This window comes from Dermatophagoides farinae, chromosome 7 (assembly GCF_024713945.1).
Source record: "Dermatophagoides farinae isolate YC_2012a chromosome 7, ASM2471394v1, whole genome shotgun sequence".
NCBI classification, from domain to species: Eukaryota; Metazoa; Arthropoda; class Arachnida; order Sarcoptiformes; family Pyroglyphidae; genus Dermatophagoides; species Dermatophagoides farinae.
In genome coordinates this window covers 1720227-1742100 of record NC_134683.1, presented here as the reverse complement: position 1 = coordinate 1742100, position 21874 = coordinate 1720227, and the positions used below count along the sequence as shown (strand labels likewise).

Sequence of the window (21874 nt, the reverse complement as noted above, 5' to 3'; positions counted from 1 at the left end):
TTTCGTATAATACGTTTGAATACATCAGATGACAATCGTATATTATGTTTACCATAATCATATCGATTATAATCAATACGAAATGTAAAATATTTTAGATATTGAAAACCACTTTCAAATATATCCACTATATGAATATCACGTTGATATTTATTCTTTATTGGTCTTACAATGTAAAAAAATATTCGCCAATCTCGTTCTGGTCTAGACATTATTATTATTATTTATTATCAATATCAATATCGTTGATGATTGAACAAGTCGAGCACTGAAAATCAAATGATAACAATTGATTGAAATATGTCGAATGCAGCCAGTCGTTATCAATATGATGATCATTTCTCAATTCATTGTTTGAATTCAAAAGAATCGAGATCGATCAATAAAATTCATGATATGAAATTAATGATATCAAAAAAAAAGAAAAAATTATCTGATGATGAATTATGGAGATGACATTTTTTTTCTTCTATTTTTATTCTCATGTACCGGGAAAAAAATTCAAATTCAAGAATTTTTTTTTTGAATTTGAGCAGTTGCGCCATTTTAAACCAGAAAATTGTGTTATGAAACCATTTTTAAAAGAAATAAAATCTGTTTGTTTTTCCAGAAAATAAAATGTGGTAGTTAATAATCAAAAATTTTTTCCAGTTTCAATGTTCATTTTTCGGACATTTTTTTCCCAGTGAATTATGTTCAGTTATGAATCTTATGAAATCGATTTTTAATTTTTTTTTTAAATTTCCATTAAACGAAAAATGAAAGAAAATTTTCATGAAAAATCAATTTGAAAATTATCGATAAAAATTTCAACAACAACAACCATGGTTTTCGGGACACGAATAAATAAATTTAAAAAAATGTCATATGAATGATAATGAAAATGATAATTTCATTTGACGAAAAACACACGTAGAAACATTTTGAATCGATTGTAATCGATCTAAAACAAACAACTCATAGGCATGCTCTCTCTGTGTGTGTGTGTGTTTTTTTTAATGAAAAAAAACAGAGACAACCCCTACAACCTATTTAACCTCTAAATTGGTCGATAATAAAATCCTTTGAAAATTCTTGAAAAATTCAAATTGATTCACAGAGTAAAGGCCGGTAACTTTGAATAAAAAAAAAACAAATTGCAGTTTAGTTTTCAATAATAAACAAAGAGATGTCAAAATCAAAGTATGTGTGTGTCTCATTTGTCCCAAAAAATTGATAAAATATTTTTGTACGAAAAAAAAAATTTGATAAATAATCAATCCCATTTATCAATTATGTGTCAAAAAAAAAAAAAACAGAATTTCGCTTACAGTGTGAAGCGAGAGAGTGAATGAATATATATCTTATATATTGCTCTTCCATGAAGAATGAAACAAAATGATTTGTAAAAGCAACATTTGACAACATTAATTGTTTGAAATGAAACTTTGATCGCTTGTTGTGGTAACAAGAGAAAAAAAAAAGAACTGTAAACATTAAACATTTTTTGTTTCGTTTGTTTATTGATTGAATGGTAATAAAGTTTTCTATAACAAGTGGGGAAAAAATTTTTTTTTTGATAATAATTGATAAATGGGATTGATAGATAGATAAACAGGTAAACATCCGGAACTAATTTGAATTGGAATTTTTTTTCTTTTGTATAACAAATAATTTATTCAAGTGTCGTTTTCGTTTGTGTGTGTGTGTGTTCGGTGTGACTAGTTGTAATGATATTTTTTTTTGTATATGTGTTACGATAATTTGAATAAGCTCATCATCATCATTTACCAGATAGAATTTTTTGGTCTGTTTTTCGTTTTGGTTTTCAATGTCAATTCAAATCACTCATATTCATTGTAGCCTTTTTTGTATGAATGCAATTCTGTGTGTGTTTTACATGTAATGAAAATTTGATATAATTGAGAAGAGACAGGATGCAACAAACAAACACTAGAAACCAAAAAAAAAAAAAAAAAACGCATCATCTTCGTTTTGTGTTTTTTTTTATTTTCACAACAAAATTCTTGGTGACCTTGCTTGTGTGTGTGTGTGTGTGTGACTCATCCAAGTGATGATCATTCAATGAGAGATAATCAAATGAATTTTTCCTTCGATAATAGCAACAAATGTGTGTGTGTGTGTGTGTGTATGTCATTGAAATAGAAAAAAAAGTGAGTCAAAAAAAATGAGCTTCAATTTGTATATATTGCAACTTAAAATTGAAACATTGCACAGCAACAACATTCTTTATGTATGACACTGGTGGTGATTTCATTTCATTTGGGAATGATTTTCTTTTCTCTCTTCACTTTATTATTATTATTATTATTATCATCATCATGTTACAAATTACAGGTAAAATCAAAGTATGTGTGTCTCATTTGTCTCAAAAAATTGATAAAATATTTTTGTACGAAAAAAAAAATTTGATAAATAAAACAATAACAATATTGAATGGTAAAAAAAATGATGATGACTAAAATCAAAATGTTTGTGAGTGTGAAAATTTTCGTTTAATTTGATGTTGTTGTTGTTGTTGTTGTTGGTTGGTTGTAGCCATAACAATAATAGTTATAACAAGTAGATATTAATTAAATTGTAGTAGTTTGGTTTCTACTATAGTTGCATTATTATTATTATTGAAAATTTTCTCTATATTTAGTTGATTGAATAGATCTAAATTTGAATGATACAACAGGCTGCCATTTTGATCCATCCAGAGTATGTTGATCCAGAATCGAAAAAAAAGAATTGAACGTTCATTGATTACGTAACCACAAATTCAATTGATTCCTATGATTACGTTCATATGTTTTAACTTCATCATAGATTAATTCTTTACAAATAATGAAAAAGAATTACGTCATTTTTTTGATTTTTTACATCATTATAATACACTTACCTTTCCATTGATCAACTGAACGTTCCTGTTGTTCGAATGAATCATCATATACACGTGGTGCCGGTGCATTTACTTCAGATTCTTCACGCCATAAACGTATATATGGATGATTAAGTGCACCTTCAACCGAAATTCGATCTTGTGGATCAATCACTAACATTTTGGATAATAAATCTCGGGCCTGTGGAGCATTCAAATCAGATTGTGGCGATGGCCTATTAGCGAATAATACATCGGGAAACAATGTTTCAAATGTATAGCCCGTATAACGGGGACGATTTTCTACATAATTTCTCACTGTTGCCTGTAATCTTGATATGAATTCCTGATTAGGCGTGCCCAATTGTTCCACAATACGATTCCATTGATCAATGTGATCACTGCCTGGAAATAATACTCGGCCGCGTATCAATTCACCCATTATACAACCAACTGACCAGATATCAACATTTTCTTGATAGCCCATACCGAGTATCACTTCTGGTGCACGATAATATCTTGTTACCACATATGGTGTCATCATTTGTGGACCACTGGATGAACGAGCCAGACCAAAATCCAATATCTTCAATGTACAATCGGTTTTGACAACAATGTTTGATGGTTTTAAATCTCGATGTATAATGCCAGCCGAATGTAAATGTTTAATACCGCATAACAATTGATAAAGAAGATATGAAATCCTTTCATGATCGATATCCATCTGGATCACTTGACAAAGATTTGCATCCATTAATTCCATGACCAGATAGACATCCTGAAATTCTTCAAGGGTATTCTGCGGCGTAAATGCATCCAATAGGCCGATGATATTTTTATGATTAACAAGTTGCATAATTTTAAATTCACGATATGCACGTTTAGCATGTGTAACATTCTGGAATGGTTTGGATAATTTTTTAATGGCTACATCTCGATCCAAAAGACGATCATGAGCACTACTGTTGAATTTCAACAACAAAAGAAAAAAAGATATTGAGACAAACGGAAGTCTGAAAATGAAAACAAGACTTACCAAACAACACCTTGAGCACCGGAACCAACAATTCGAAGATTTTCATAACGTTTTATTATCTCAAAACGTGTATCATTAACATGAATCGTATGGAATTGTGTGGTCAATTCTTCGAATGTTGCCGGATCGGGTATCATTTTATCGTTTGTATTATTTCGATTAATGGCAGAATTATTCAATGATGTTGATGTTTGATGATTTTTAGTATTATTATTATTACTACTACAACTACCGCTATTTGTAGTAACTACAGTAGAAGCAATAGCAGCAGACGACGACAACGATGATGAGGGTGATGATGATGATGTATTGATCGTATTATTGGAAATCGATGGTGATGAAATTGATGGATGCTGTTTTTGTTGTTGTTTTAAATCTATGGCATCTGAAGCCATTCTGATGATTGAACATTAAGAATAGATGAAACAATAATTAATTGATTAACAACAACATTAATAACAAAAAAAATGGCAATAAAAAACGGACGGCTATGATGATAAAACATTTGGAATGTATCTGATTCTAAAAACTTTTGATGATATATACTAAATATAAATAAAATTCTAATGATAATAAATGAAGAGATAATTGAAAAAGACTTTGGATTGAAGGTAAAATGAACACCACCACCACCAACACAACAATGCAATTATAACTAAAAAAAAAATTATGATGATGATGAAATGATTTTGGATTTCAATATTATCTAGTCATAATCATCATTATACAGTTGACAAATTTATATATCGATAATCATGAAAAAAAATATCGGAATTTTTATTTAATGAATATCAAAGAAAAAAAAATACATAAATAAATAAATAATATATAAGAATCCAAGAATCTCAAAATAGACAATCTCGGCTCGAACATTGACAATTTATTGTAATATAAATGATGATGATGATGATGATGATGAATACCTACCATACTGACTAATAATAGTGCTACTAGTTTTTTTTTTTTTTGAATGTATATAAACTAGCTGTTAGCTTCTAGCTGCATGTAGTATTGTAAATGTATAGCGGTTTTTTGTTGTTGTTGTTTGCTTGCTGCTATCAACATGTATACATTGGTTATACTGGAAAGAAAGACTAACTTATTGACTGACTGTGTGGTGTGTGTGTGTGTGTGTGTGAGTCATCAAAAGTCACACCCACGACACAATGATTTAAATTGCTAACGGAATTGCAATAAATTGTATCCGTGTGTGTATGTGTGTATTGTGTATGTATATAGTTGTTCAAACTTTTATTATACAAGATTCTTGGAATATATAAATTTTAATCTCCAATTCTTTGGAAATAATAATATTGATCCATATTGTATAATCTGATCATTTTTTGTTTTCATTATCGAGAAATATGGCCATTATAAATCCATAAAAAAAATGATACCTAATATAAAAATGAATTTTTTTCCAAAAAAAAAAAAAAAAAAAAAAAATAAAAAAATGAAAACTAATCATCATCATTGTTTGTGTAAATTACAACAATAGTAAACTATTTTCACTTATTAATTGATCATTAAAAAAATATTAATTAATTAATTAATTAATTTACACAAAATTGAATAGCAAATCAATCCTTACACGTTCCTTTTTCATGGTTATTTTGTGAATTTTTTTTTTTTGAAAAGGAATTAGTGAATAGAAATGATATATATGAAATTGATTATTTTTTATCCAGAAATTTTTTTTTTGTCAACCATCAAAATATCTTGAATACGTCCAGTACATACGAAATCTGATATATACATTTTTTTTTATCATATGCATAGATCAATCAAACTTCAAACGGTTCGTATCGGCATTTTTTTTCTCTCTCTCTATTGGAAAAATTGATTTTGATGATGATAATGATAATGATGATGATGATGATTTTGTGCTCAAACTTGTCTCTTTTTTTATCTTTTCCATTTTATTATTTAAAGTCATCTATGAATAGACATTTTCAATGTCATTTAAAATTTGGTGAAATTTTTATAGCGTTGTGCACACAGCATTTAAGTGAAAAGTCAAGAAAACAAAAATGAGTCAACAAGAACAACAACGACCACGATATCGAATACTTGCGATTGTTATGAATGCTGTTGGTCATATAAATGCTTGTCAAGGACTTTGCGATAAACTTCGTGATCATGGTCATGATGTTGTGTTTTTAATTGACGAAGAATTTGCTGGCCGTTTAAAACCATTTGGTTTTGAAGAATGTCATTATCGTATGCCAAAACCAACTATAGAGAATGAATCTGGTGAAAAAATTGAATTCTGGCAATGGTTTTTATCTCATAATGCAAAACTATATAGTCTGTCACCAGTTGAACAGATGGAACAATTGAATCCGACAGTGTTTCGTACGATGTTTGATCAACAACGTAGTGTTGAAGATATTTATCGTAAATCGATTGAAGATATCCGGCCAGATTTGATTATTAGTGATTGTTATATAAGCTGTCCGGCCATTATAATGTCCGGTATACCATGGATATGGCTTTTTTCTGCTGCACCACAAGCAATGATTATGGATCCACGTTTACCACCATTTTATTCAGGTTTACCATCGAATGGTGATAAGAAACAATGGCAAGAATTTCAACAAAGAACAAATAAAGCTTACGAATCATTGTTTAATGATATTAATGAATATTCAATGGAAAAAGGAATGCAACCATTGAATAATCGTCTTCATCCATTATCACCATATTTGAATATTTATATGTGGCCACTTGAAATGCGATATCAAGAAATGAATGAATTACCTGAAAATATCTTTGGTGTCGACAATCTTATGCGGAAAACAGCACAACAACAATTCGATATTCCAGAATCGATTCGTAATAAACCGGGCAAATTGATTCTATTCTCAATGGGATCGTTTGGATGTTCAAACGTTGGCCTAATGAAACGATTGGTGGGCATTTTTAGTAAATCACCAAATCGATTTATTGTTTCAAAAGGACCAATGGAATATGATCTATCAGAAAATATGTGGGGCGATAAATTTCTACCACAAAAAGCCATATTACCATTGGTCGATTTGGTCATTACACATGGTGGTAATAATACGGTAACGGAATCATTTTATTTTGGCAAAAAAATGCTCATTTTACCAACATTTGATGATCAATTTGATAATGCACAACGTTTAGTTGAAGTTGGTCTTGGTGCACGATTAAATCCATTTGAATCAAGTGAAAAAGAATTTTTGGATACCATTCAACGATTATTGGATGATGAACAATTAACAGAACGAATGGCAAAAATTGGCGAACGTATACGTGGATCAGAAAATGATAAAGAAAAATTGGCCAAACGTGTTGAAGAAATTTGTGAGAAATATCAAAACCAAAAAAAAAAAATAAATCAAAAAAATAATTAAAACAAACAGAAAAATTTTTTTTTTAAAGAAAAAAAATGACCTAGTAGCAGTAGTAGTTTTTTTTCAGTGTATGAAAGTAATAAATGAATGTGACAAATATATATTTCATTCAAATGATGTTGATGATAAATGGAAAATTAAAATTTTACAAATTTTAAATTTTGATTTTTAAATTTTGATTTTTTTTTATGTTTAAGCTCTGTCATTTGTTTGTTTGTTTTTTTTTTTTTTTTTTTGATTGAGTTCAAATTAGTGTCGTTGTCAGTTTTTTTTTTTGGTCGTCAATGGTCGTTTAATAAAGATCATTGGTGGCAATGATGAATTGGAACTTTTTTTTTTTAGTTATTATTATTAGTATTAATAGATACATTGTTTATTGTTATTGAATGTTTTTTACGTTGATGCTGTAATAATGATGTTTTCCATACGGAAACAAAACGACATTGTGGACATTTATAACGTTTATCACCAGTATGTTTAAACATATGTCTACGTAAATCACGAAGAAAATGTGGTGTATATGAACAATCTGGCCATGGACAACGATAACGTCCAATACCGCTATATCTTGTTCGTTTATATTGTTGTTGTTGATCATTTGTTAATGTTGTTGTTGTTGATGATGATGATGATGAAGATGATGATGATGAGGGTGAAGATAATAATGATGATGATGATGATAATGATTCAGATTTGATTTCCATTTGATTTTTATTCATTGACGTAAGATGCACATCTGTTTTGACAGCTAATAATGCTTTTTTAAGATCACGATTCTTTGACATTCGTGGTGATATTAATTGATCAATTAACATTTTTCTATCATTCATATCTATAGACAATGTTAATGATGATGATGATGATGGAAATGAAGATAAGCCTAAATGTGATAATGATAAAAATTAATTAATGGATAATTTTTCAATGATGAAAATATTACCTGTTGATGATGAATTAAATGATTTTATTGACATATTTACGCCATCTATTGGTGAGGATATGAAATGGTTTGGATTTAAATTTTTATTACAATCTTTGGTTGTTGTTGTTGTTGCTGTTGTTGTTGTTGTTGTTGTTGTTGTTGTTGTTGTTGCTGTTGCTGTTGGCTTACAATTAACAACATGTTCCAATAATTCACGACGATCCAATAATCGTAAGCTACAATGTTTACATTGATAATTTGATTTACGTATATGAAAACGACGATGATGATTAAGAATCTCTTCGGTTTGAAACCTACGTATACAACCGGGCCAATCACATTGAAATTTTTCAACATCAATTCTATTTATTGTTGTTGTTTTTCGATCTTTTAGATCAATGATTTCATTTTGATTAGTTTGATCACGATTAAAATGATTAAGATGATGATCAATATGATGATCAGCATCATCGATATCAATGATATTATCATATTCAATACAATCTTGATCATCGATATCTTCGCCATCATCATCATCATCATCGATTTCTTCTTCAACGACAACAACATCGACATCGACATCGACATCATCATCAGCATCATTAATATTATTGAGATCGGTTTTCTTTGTTTTATTTTTAATATCATTATTCGATAATGACATTTTTGTTGATACCAATGAAGAAGATTTAGATGTCGTCGATGATGATCCAATAATCATTGAAGATGACGACGACGACGACAATGATTCAGTTGGTGATAATGATGAAGGTGGTGGTGGTGGTGGTGGTAATGGTAATAATGTGGTTGGTTGTTGCAACAATTTTGACCAATTATATGTGGCAACCACATCTATTGATTCTTTTATAGCTTGATTCATCATTAATAAGCTATGATGATTCTGTTGATGATGATCAATAACATTATCATTTGAATTTGATTCATTTGATTTTGATAATGCTATTGTTAGTGATGATAATTGATTATTACTATTATGATGGTGATTATGATTATGACCAGATGATGGACCAGTTATTGGTATTGTTGTTGATGATAATTTGGTTGATGGAACAGCATCGTTAGCAGTTGATGATGATGATGTGGTCACGCGATCCGAATTGTTGGTGGTAGCGGCAGAGGAAGAAGCAGCAGCTGCTGATGCTGCTGCTGCTGCAGCCGCAGCAGCAGCAATAATTTGATCAACAGATCGTACAGAATTCAAACAGGATTCAATTGCTGTTGCTAGATAATTTTCATAACGTTTCAATAATGACTGAAAACGTATATCAGCTTGTTGTTGAATTAGATTCAATAAACATAGATTTGGATCTTGTATATTATTATTTTCAAATTGATTTTGAATAGATTTTCTTTCCTGATTATCCATACTACAGATTGCCGCTGCTATCGTTGATAATGGATGTGTATTTATTTCCGTTGTTGATGGCGTTGATGATAATGATGATGGAAATGATAATCGATTCTGATGATGATGATGATGATGATGATAATAATTCTGCTGCTGCTGATGCTGTTGCTGTTGTTGTTGTTGAATATAAACTGAATGAATATTCGACACTCGATTATGGTTATGGTTATAATTATGATGTTGATGTTGATGATGATATCGATGATAATCGTTTTGAATATTATTATTATTCTGATCTATACGTAATAGATTTTTATCTTTTAATTCAAATAGATTCATCATTTTGAATTTTTAATAATAATTAAAAAAAATAAATTTTTTTTCTTCTTCTTCTCAGGTATTTATAGTGCTTGAAGAATTCATTGAAAATTTCAGTTTGTGTGATGGTGAAGAAAAAAAAATAACAAAAAACAATAATTCAGATTTGCCACATTTGCAAACACTTTTTGTTTTAATTCGGTTGTCATTTAATCAAAACCTGTTGGAAATGGAAAATTAAAAAAAAAATGAATTTTAAATCAACAAAATTCAAAATCAATAGGAATTGGTTAAAATGAGAATAAAAAGTAAAAATTCTCAAACGACAAAAATTATTTTTTTTACCACTGATTTTTATACATGAAAAAAAAACAGTCAGCAAAAAAAAATTTATTACGAAAGATTCTGACGAGAATGGAACAATAATAATAATAATAACAAGAAAAATGAATCAAAATGTTTATCGCAATCAGATTGGGTGTGTAGTATTACAATATCAATGATGATAACAACAACAACAACAATAATCATCAGGTAATTTTTGGAGAGAAATTTTTTTCTTTTTTTTTTTTGTTAGTAAACAAAACCAAAAAAATCAATCCAACAATAATAAACAGAAAGCGAGAAGAAGAAGAAGAAGAAAAAAAAAAATATGAAACAATTTAATGATCATCAACTGATGGAAAAGAAAAAAAATTGCAACAAAATAAAAAAATTGATAAGTCACACATACACATACACACACACACAGTTTATCACTTGGTTTGTTTCTTTCAGAAAACAGAACAAACAAATAAAAGAAAATTGTTAATTAATAATTGATCATCATTATCATCAACACACACACACACACACACACAGCATATCATCATAAATTGTAATTGTAACTCGACTTTTATGTCTTCTTCTTACATTCAATTTGTTTGCGACATAAATTATGTTTTACATCATCATCGAAATCACAATCACAATGATGATCATCATCATTATTTTAGGGATACGGTCATTAAACTCTTTTATTATTTTTTTTCCATTTTTTTTTCATTCTCATACTCGTACACTTGCCCCACGCACTCAACATCTTTATTTTTTTTTCAATTTTAAATTTTTGGATTGCTGCTGCTGATGTTGATTTTGAAATGATAAATTTTCTATTTTTTTTTCTTTGTCATTCTTATCGGTTAATTTTTTTTTCCTGTATGTAATCGATTGATTGCAATTTTGTGATTTTTTTTAGAAAAAAAATAATGGAATTTGGGTGATTAATAAGAACTAAAGAATGGGAGTTTTTTTTCTCATCATCATCATCATCATTTCTCAATCCGTTCATATTCGGATTGCAACATATATAGAAGCCTTATAGGTTTGTGTTTAGTGAATAAAAACAACGGCAGGTAAATTATCGATTCTGGACTAATATAATCAAATGAATTATCGATTTAGCCTTGAAAATATGTGGGAATTTGTTTTTGGTTCTCCAACTTTTGAAAAATTTTTCTCTCATTTTTTGTTTTTTACTTTGATAAATGTACATATTATCACCTACAATATAAATATATATCGGTATAATGGCCGATAAAGTGTTGAGGCGTAGAGAAAACAAAACAAAAAAAAATTGAAGACAATTGAAAATAACAACAACAACAACAATAACAACAGCAAATAATCATACAAATTTGACATTGAAAATTGTCATCGAACCACACACACATACACTTTGTATTGTACACCTTTTTTTTGAGAAAAAATAATTTTTTTGATTGATAAAATTGTCACCATTGTCAACAAGGTCAGCGTAACCATTGATGATGATGATGATGATAATCAGGTGATCAATGATGATAATTTAATCAGCAAAAAAAAAACAAAAAAAAAACAATAACAAAATCAATCAAATCAAAGGTCAATTTTTGATTTCCAACATATGAAAATCCGGCATATAAATTTTGGCCAAAGGCGAAAAAAAAATGAAAGAAAGAGAAAAAAAGGAATTGGGATCATTATCATTTCTCAGAAATGATACTTATTATACAATTATCAGCAATGATGATGATGATGATGATGGTGGGTGGTTAGTGATATATCCAAGTGAAATGAGAAATAAAAAAAAAATTTCGTTTTTTATCATTCAAAAACAAATAAGCAATATAACAATAAATATTATATTCCAAAGAAAAACAGGTAAATAACTGGATTTACATTGGATGACAACAATCAAACAAAACAAAAACAGAACGGAAAAATTGCTGTAAATAGTTGAAACAAGAATCAAACAACAACAACAACAGTAATCCTGTGATAAAAATAAATTAATGCAGTTATCAAGTATTCTGGCACGGTAGAATTTTTTTTTTTTTTTTTGTTGCTAATGTCAAAAAAACAATGATGATGGACACAGAGATTTTCAATATGTGAAAAAAAACCGATCAAATTCAATCAATAAATTTATAGGATAGATGGAGGGAAAGAAAAACGACGATGATAACGACAACAACGACAACAAAAAAAAACAAATCAACCACATTCAAATATAAATATACAAAAGAGAAGTGTGCACATGCACACACACCAAACAAATTCATCGATGGGTATGGAACCCGTCTCACAATATAGCAATAATAATAAACACACATGGTAAACTATAAAATTAATCAATCGATAATTTTCATTTTTTGGCAAATTTAAAAAAAAATGGGGGTTCACATCCAATAGGACATTTAAAAAAAAATGTGAAATGTGAATACGAAACAAAACAAAACGAAACGAAAAAAAAGTGAACATTTCCACCATATTCGTACTGATTACTGAATTTCATTATAGTGTGAAAAAAAAATGATTTTTATACAATGCAAACCTTGAAGTTAGTCTATATTGGAATAAAAGTTCAGTTATGCATACACATGATGATGATGATAATGAAGGAAATTAGAAAAAAAAATTTTTTTTTTTGTTTGTTTTTTTTCATTTTGTCAAATAAAATTAACAGGCAAGTCTTCATTATTCATTTGAATATGAATATCGTTCATTCATTCCTGAATTCATTCATATATTATCGATTTATTGATTTGTATAAAAAATAAACCAATGTGGTGGCGTCATAACGTCATTAATGATTAACCAAATATATATATACACATGATACATATTATATGATTATTATTATTATCGAAAATGATGATGACAATGATTTCCAGTGCCATTTTTTTTCCAGTGCGATTTGATCAATTTTTTTTTCTTTATTGCGAAATGTGGAAAAAAAAATTTTTTTTTTTCGCCCCAGATAAACCATAATAACCGGGTAAATATGTGATTTTTATGGAAAACTTGAATTTATCAACAAAAAAAAAATTCCCATTAAATCAATGAATGAAGATCATTGCAAGAGAAAAAAAAATGCAAAAATATGAAAAACAACAACAACAACAACAACAAAAAAACAGTTTGAAAATTTGTTCTGTTTACTTTTTTTTCATTCTTAATTATTAACGGGAATTTGACGTTATTTCATTTTTTTTTTATTAATTTTATTCCACTTCATCATTATTTCCAAATGAAAACACATTAATCACGTACGAATATGATGATGTGTTGTTGATGATCATTGATGATCAGTTGTTCAGATCAATGAAATGTTGAAATGATACATTGTATCAGTGGTTGAATGAATATTTTATTTTCATTAGCCACACATTCATTAATATATTTTGACATGACTAGTAGCAATTCATTTATTCAGCAACATTTTAATGATAATAAAATGAATTGAATCCAAAATGAAAAAAAAAGAAAAAAATGGTTATCTTTTCAAAGAAATCAGAAAGGGTTCTTTTTCTCAAGTATTTTGATTTTTCCGCTCAACTATCGATAATGATTACGAACGATGATGACGAGGGATGTTTTTTTTTTTTTTGGGTGTCCAACCTCACACATACACACACACACAATCGATTGATGATACTGATGACAACCGATGATGATGATGATGATGATGATGTCTCTTTACGATTTTATGTACCGTTATGATTTTAGTTTTTTTCTTTTCATTCTTAATAAACTTTTAATAATAATAATAATTAACAAGAAAAAAAAATCAGTTTGACCATCTTGTGATGCCATCACCATGAATTTGTCATTAAGATTAAAATGATCATATAAAGATAATGATGATGGCCATTATTTGGCGATAAATATGTATGAAATATGTACGAAAATCACCATCAAGAAAAAATAAAACCAGCAAAAAAAAAACAAAAAAGATTCGAATTTTTCCCATTCATATGATGATGATGATGATGATTGGAAATCCAGGAAAGAAAATAACAAATTTTACGTTTGAAAATTTTTCTCTCTTTTTTTCAAACCAAAAATAAATACCAAGAAAGCAAATAAAAAAAATCATTTGTAATAAATTAACTGGAATTGATGATGAAACGTTGGAATTTAAATTCATTTATTATTATTATTATACAAATAATCACACACCAACATGGATATAAAGTGACAGTCGAAAAAATACACACACACACACACACATGCTCATAAAACAATAAACATTGTGAAGAAGAAGAAGAGAGAAGTGAAGAAAAAGATTTGAAATTAGCAAAAAAAAAAAAAAAAAAAAAAAAAGAAGAAGACTTACAACATTAAAGAATTGATGATGATTGGAAAATAAAAACCACCACAAACTAAACAAAAAGAAGAAAAAAAAATTTCGGCTTTATTCACGGTAACATGATTGAATGGTGATGATGAATTTGACTAGCCAGCCAGCTAGCTAGCTAGCTAGCCATCCAGCATTATCATAATCAACATTGTTGTCATTGTCGATATCGTCTTCATCGTCGTCGTCGTCGTCGTCATTATCAATTGGTTTCGTCATCATGATCATCATGAATGAATGAATTAGATTTAACCATTATAATTATTATATAGCTGATGAATATGAAGCGGATTAGTTGATTTTTTTGTTTTGTTTTATTTCTCAAAAAAAAAAAAACAAATATATAGGAATTGAAAGATTTTCGGAAACAAAGTGTCACTTTTTTTTCGATGATGATGATGATGATCAAGATGGCAAATGATGAGATCTCTCTAGTTTCTTCGTATTTTTTTTCTTTCTTTCTTTCTTTCATTAATTTGATGAAGATTGAACGTCGTTTTTTTTGTAAGGCGTATGATTACGATGATGATGATGATGATGATGATGAATAAAAACAAAGTAGCAGAAATGAATGATGATGAAAAAAAACAACAACAAAAAAATTTCAAGCAATGATCATCAAGCGGGTTATAAGCTAAAATGCAGACACACACACACATTTATCCAATGAACACTCAAAAAAAGTAGAATGATGATGATTATGATTAAATTCCATTTAGCCATAACCAAACTGAACCGAAAAAAAATCAACCATCAATATATCAAGAAAGGAACAAAAAAAAATTCATTCTGTTCAACTTTATCTTTTTTTTCCTTTTTAGTTTTTAACATTTAGTTTTTAGCTTTTCTTTTTTCTTCTTTTTTTTCTACTTCGTTAAAATAGCAGCTAGCCAGCCAGCCAAAGCTACATAACAACCATGATTATATTTTTACATTCGTCAAGTTTAATTTTTTTTTTTTAGTTTAATATTTTATTACAAAGTATCAATGTCCACCATCACCACCACACCACCAACATTACCATCATCATCATCATGATGAATTAAAAACACCACCACTATCAAAAATAAAAACCTAAATCAAATCGAATCAAACGAACATTCAACCGACCAAATGTCTAGGCCAATAATTAATACCGATTTTCAACCCTTTTTTCTATCTTTCTCTCTCACTCACTCTTTTTTTTTTTTTTTGCTCAACAAACATCTTCAATCTTGATCACATATATATATAATCATTTAATTCAAAAAAAAAAAGAAAAGAAAAGAAATTTATGAAACCAATGAAGAATGATGATGATGATGATGAAAATCAAAGAAAAAAAAACGACCATCAAAAATATAAAATTTATGTATAATAGATTGCCATCTCACATCTCACACAAAACACTGTCTTTTATGGAATGGATGCAAAAAAAAGGTGATCAATCCTTTTTTTCCATCATCATTCTATTTGTGTCTAGTCTTCTTCTTCTTCTTCTTCAAGTCTTGTTCTCCTCCCATGTATAGCAGCAGCAGCAACAACAACAACAACAACAACCCTATTTCTCAATGGCCAAGGGCTAAGAGAATCAGAAAAAAAAATCAGTTTTACAATCGATACACATATAGGGTTATAACATCATCATCATCATCATCAGCAGCAGCAGCATTATTATTTATTATTGATGATGATGATTGACCTTGATGTATAACCATCGATATTGGTGGTTTTTGTTTGGTTATTTCAAAGTGCTCTAATTTTTTTTTATGAAAAATTTTTTAAAATTTTCATTCACACTGCTGAATGAATGCTCGAAAACAAATGAATGAGAAAAAAAAATTTAAGAGCCAAAAAATTCAAACCACCACCACCACCACTACTATTGATTGATTGATTTGAAGTTCAAACAAACAAAGAAAGTAAAAAAAAAACTTTTCGTTTGGCAAACATTTACAAATACATAGAAATATATATAGAAAAGAGAAAACAAGCAATAAGCAAGAAACAAATCAACCATGAACGATAGATTGATTTATCATCATCATCTTCATCATCATCATCATACATTGAAATGAGAAACATTGTCACAATTTTTAATCGGAATTTGATAAAAAAAAAAAAAATTTTTCACAAGAAAAAAAAACACGCACACATACTTGAAGAAAAGAGATGGATAGAGTAGATTTGAAATTCTAAGAAATAAAATTTTCTGCGTGATTTTTTTTTTTTTTTTTTTTGTTGTAGTAGAGAGAAAGAGAGAAATGAAAACGGCACATGATCATCAACATAACTTGATGACCATCATCAGAAGTACCGAGATTTTTTTTTTTGTAGAAAAATTCTTTTTTTTTATCTTTAAGATAATTATATGATCGTTATATATGGTATATAGTATGGCTATATGGTGATGGTGGTGGTGGATTGTAACCTATACACACATCTACCGTTTATCATTCATTCAATCATTCAATCATTTTTATTCAATTTCAGATGGCTGCACACCAACGCAACTTGTATACAACAAATTAATATGAAACTAGCATCGATTTATTTTCATTTTTATCTCTCATTTTTTTTAAGTTAACGATGAAAAAAAATAACACACATTTACATTGAAACTTGTTGAAGCAAAACAAAAAAAAATTCAACTCTTTCTTTTCATTTTTTTTTGCTGCTGCTGCTTCTACTTTTGCTGATGCTACAGCACTCACAAACAAACACATACACACACATACAGGATGAAGATTTATACAATGTAACAAAATGAAGAATCAAAAAAAAAATGCCAAAATTAATTTTAGTAGCAGCAGCAGCAGCAGCCACAACAACAGCAAAAGCAGAAGTACTTTTAATAGCCAGAAAATTTATTTTTGTTTCTTTTTTTTGTTTTTTTTTTGTTTTTGATGTTTAGATTATTATTATACAGTGTGTCTACGAAAAAAAAACCAAATAAGCTTAAATAATCTCTTGTATATACTGCACACATTGCCAAAAAAAAACCGGACGAATTATTAAAAAAGAAAGGAGAGATTAGATATATTTACAAAAAAAAAAAATTCACTGGAAATAGCTTTTTTTCCAGCAAAAAAATCACTGTGAAAGCTTGATATGCAAAAAAAAAATTTGGTTACAAAATAACCAACGACAAAAAAAACAGTGAAAAAAAAACTAAAATTATCAACCCGAACAAACCAAATTGAACGACGTCAAAGATGTGTCGAAGACGACGACGACGACAACGACATCGAATAGAAAAAAAAACATGGAAATCATACAGACAAAGTTAGATGGAAAAATTGAACAAAAATAAATCAATGGACCCGATATGATAATGATAATATCATCCAGACACACACACACACACTATTAGTTGAATTTAGTTTCATTTCATTTCATTTAATAATCAATGTATATGTGTGTGTCTATGCTTATGTCTGTGTTGATGATTTTTTTTTCAATAATCATCATTATTATCATTATGATGATGATGATGGTTCGACCAACAAATTGAACAACATTGAAAAAAAAATAGAAAATCAAAGCGAATGAACGATTGTGAATGAAATCAGCAACAACAACAACAACAACAACAAGAGCAACAACAACAACAACAAAAGTCGACAAGCAAGTTTCCATACTACTCTTTATTTACGAAAAAAAAGCCAGATTGATGATCGATTTATTATTGTGTGTGTGAAATGTGTGTGTGTGTGTGTGTGTGGAAGGGGAAAAAGAAAACAACAAAAAAAAAACAAATTTTCATCCTAAAAGGCTAGACCATTACCATCACCAACATCAACACCACCACCACCACCACCGGGGCGGGGCGTCGGTTAGGAATATTATCATCATCATTATCATCAAAAAATATATAAGTTACAAAGAAACAGAAAAGCGATACAAAGTATCTTTTTTTTTTGCTGTTTCTCATTTTAATCGTGCGTTTATTCCCTCGCTTTTTTTTCAGTGCAAATTTTTTTTTCTTTCTTTTTCTTTTTCGTTTTTTTTTTGTTTTTATTTTTCTTTCTTTCTTTCTTTCTTTCTTTCTTTGGATGCTGCTAGTTTTTTTCCTTCTTTTTTTTCCTTTCCAGTTAAAATACAACTCTTCAACTACAACGTAATGGTTATTGCTGCTGCTGTTATGGCTTTTTTTTCCATTGCAGATTGGAATTTTTCTTCTTTTCTTTTTTTTTCGTTTCATTTAATTGCTTCCCATTTGTCATTATCAGGGAAAAAAAATTCATAAAATATGATGTTGATTAGAATCATGGAATTTACATTAACGGTGAATTAACGTGTATTTCGAAATCAATGATTGGTCAATACAAAATTGATTGGATTTCCACAATGAAAGATGAATTTTTTTTTTGTTCGTTGATTGATTACGATTCAACAGAATTATATCTTTAGAATTCATCGGAACCGATGATGTTTTCGACTGATTGATTTGATAATCATTTCGAAACATTATCCATGTTTCATCATCACTTTCAAACACACAAACACACACACTAACTCTTTCAATCACGATGTATTTTAGTGCAAAAGATGTTTTTTTTAAGAATAATTTTATGCTCAAGAAATTTTTTTCTCAGTAATTCTTACGTAATTTCTGGTATTTGCAATGTAAAAAAAAAAATTTCAAAAAAAACAGATTGTGAATGTGATGCAACTATTCAACTGTTGTTGGTATACACACACACACACACACACACACACACACACACACACTTCGAACGCACATCATGTCCGGCAATCAACAAGTGAACATTCTTAGCCTGATTTTGGATTAAGCAATACAAAAATTTTTTGGCCAACAATGAGACAAATTGATAAAATAAACAATGAAAAACAAAAACGTAAATGACAGAGCCCAGACATGTAAACAGACGAAAAAAAAATTGATCAAAATCAAGTTCCGGTGCCAATAAGCTGTGATAGTAGTTTATATCTATCAATTTATAATTTTCTACAACCACAAACAACAAAAAAAAAAATTTTTTTTGTTTTGTTGTCACAAATTCCGCTCTCTAATCTGATGGAAATTTTTCCATCACTACAAAAAATTTGTAGTTGTAAAAAAAACTACAACTCAATAATCAAGTTGGTTACGTCAAAGGATATTACGACATTGCGCAACAACAAGTTGTTGTGCAAGATAAAATCTAAATGATTGACAGGCTGTCAATGAATGATTATTAGAAACCATCGACGTCAACAATTTAGCAAATAATGTTTATATTATCAGTATGTTAGTTGTTGTTGTTGTTGTTGTTTGCCATTCAAGAAAACGGATAATTAAACATGATGGAATTGCATAATTCGTATATTGATTGATAGCCCAAAGAGAGAAAAAGAAAATCAGAATATTGATTCAAAAAAAAAGAAAATTCTTTAGCCATTGAACTAAAAGGTTTTCGACGATATTTATTTCATTCACTCTTCATCAAAACTACTAACTACCAAGTTTAATGTAGTGATAAAATCAAAAATCTAATGGTAATAATTTTTTTTTTTTTTTTTTTTTTTTTTGATAAAGATTTCAGTGTGAAATATATGCCCATAAAGGTTGATTTTTTTTCCATGCATGTACCGAGCAAAAAAAAAAAAAAACAATGACTACACAATTTCTAAAGAATTGAAAGTTTTTTTTTGTTTGCTCAAAAGCAACTTTTTGCTTTGAAATTCAAATCGATTTCAAATGTTTTACGTGCAAACAACAACAACAACAACAAAAAAAAATGCACAACATTCATTTCGGTACAACCGGAATCAGTGAGCCAAAAAAAAACGCACACAGAATAGAAAAAGAATGTGAAATAAAATTTTAAAACGAATTCATAACAATAAAAACGGAAATATGGAGAAATGAAAAAAGAAGAAGGAAAACGAAAATCCGACATATGACATATATTGAATGTTGAAATCTTTTTTGTTCTGGAGAAAAAAAAATTTTACAGAATTAAAATCGAATGGCTACTGTATGAGAGATTGAAAAAGTTTTCCTGGCTGATTTCGAAACCATCATAGACTAGTAGATGATTTTTGGATTTTCATTCATTTTATTCTAAGCGGAATTGAGAATTTTATTCATTATTAATTACAAAACATTAAACATAATCAGGTTATATGTTTGATTATCTAGAAACAAAATCTCCAATAATATTAATAATTTATAATCATCAAACTTTTTTTTTGATTGTTTGCTGTTGAAAATATCTATCTATCATTCAATTTAAGTTTGTTGCCATAAATTCTGAAATGAAAATTTACCGATTATTTGGCTTTTTCATTTTAATTTTCTTTTTTTTTCTTGTTTCATGAAAAACTTTATGAATTTAACTTTTGTTGTTGTTGTTGTTGTTGTTGTTGTTGTATTACTCTTTCATTATCCATTATGATATCATTACAACAACAAGAAAAAAACCGACCAATTCATTGTACATTCATTTATTGCCGCCGATGATAATGATGATGATGATGATGATGTGGTTATAACGTTATCTTTTTCTTGTAAAAATTTCTATTCAAAAAAAAAAACTGAATTCCAGCGAATTCATGACCATTATCATTGGAGAAAGAATATTCAACAAATTCTTGAGAAAATTATGGGCCAAAAAAAGACCCGGTAAGACAACAACAAAAAAACAACAATAACAACAACAACAACAACAAAAAAAGAATCATTAAAAATAATGGAATCGACAAAAGAAAGAAAATCGAGAAAAGAGAATTGTCATTGTCGTTAGAATTCTCTTATTGTGGTAGTGTGTCTTATAATCATGAGAAAAAAAAACAGAAGAAATTAACCTTTTCTCTGTTATTCGACTATGACTAGTATTACGAAAAAAAAGAAAACGAGTAGAAAAAAAAGTTGGAAATGGATCATAATTCATTACTAATTTTTTTTCACATTCTCTCATTCCATATACATGTATTATTTTGGAAAATTCTGTTGAAAAAATTTTTTAGAATAAAAAAAACCTAATACTTGTCGAGCAAAGCAAATAGAAAATAATTTTGATTTGTTAAAACAGAAAAAATTTGCAAAATATTTCGCCACCATTACGAACAAAAAGAGAAGAGAATAACAACAACAACAACAACATTCCCATTCACAGCAAAATTTTTGTATGTTTTTTTTTCTTTTTTGTTTCTGGATCTTTTTTATTTTTCAATTCATTCGTGGAATAAAATCGCTAGGAATCGTTTGTGTGTGTGTGTGTGTGCGAATGTGGGTGTCGGTACCCCTTCTCGTATGTCAACGAATACCACACACAGCAACAACAAAAAACAAAAATAATGAAGAAACTGAAAACAAATTCTAGTTTATTTTCAAAATTT

The 21874-nt window shown here is 28.6% G+C and overlaps 2 protein-coding genes across 2 annotated transcripts; one reads left to right on the top strand and one right to left on the bottom strand.

Annotated features, from left to right (window-relative positions):
- Positions 1 to 2084: 2084 nt before the first annotated feature.
- On the bottom strand, positions 2085 to 10209 carry LOC124496519 (mitogen-activated protein kinase dJNK). Its single transcript, XM_075732606.1, has 5 exons — positions 8220 to 10209; positions 7919 to 8159; positions 3900 to 3998; positions 2885 to 3825; positions 2085 to 2818 (listed from the first exon to the last, which is right to left on the bottom strand). Exons 1-5 carry the CDS (start codon positions 9910 to 9912, stop codon positions 2742 to 2744), a joined length of 3051 nt encoding a protein of 1016 aa, XP_075588721.1. The 5' UTR covers positions 9913 to 10209; the 3' UTR covers positions 2085 to 2741.
- On the top strand, positions 5826 to 7442 carry LOC124496521 (NDP-glycosyltransferase YjiC). The gene has a single exon (XM_047060045.2). The coding sequence runs from the start codon at positions 5930 to 5932 to the stop codon at positions 7277 to 7279; it is 1350 nt and encodes a 449-aa protein (XP_046916001.2). The 5' UTR covers positions 5826 to 5929; the 3' UTR covers positions 7280 to 7442.
- Positions 10210 to 21874: the final 11665 nt, after the last annotated feature.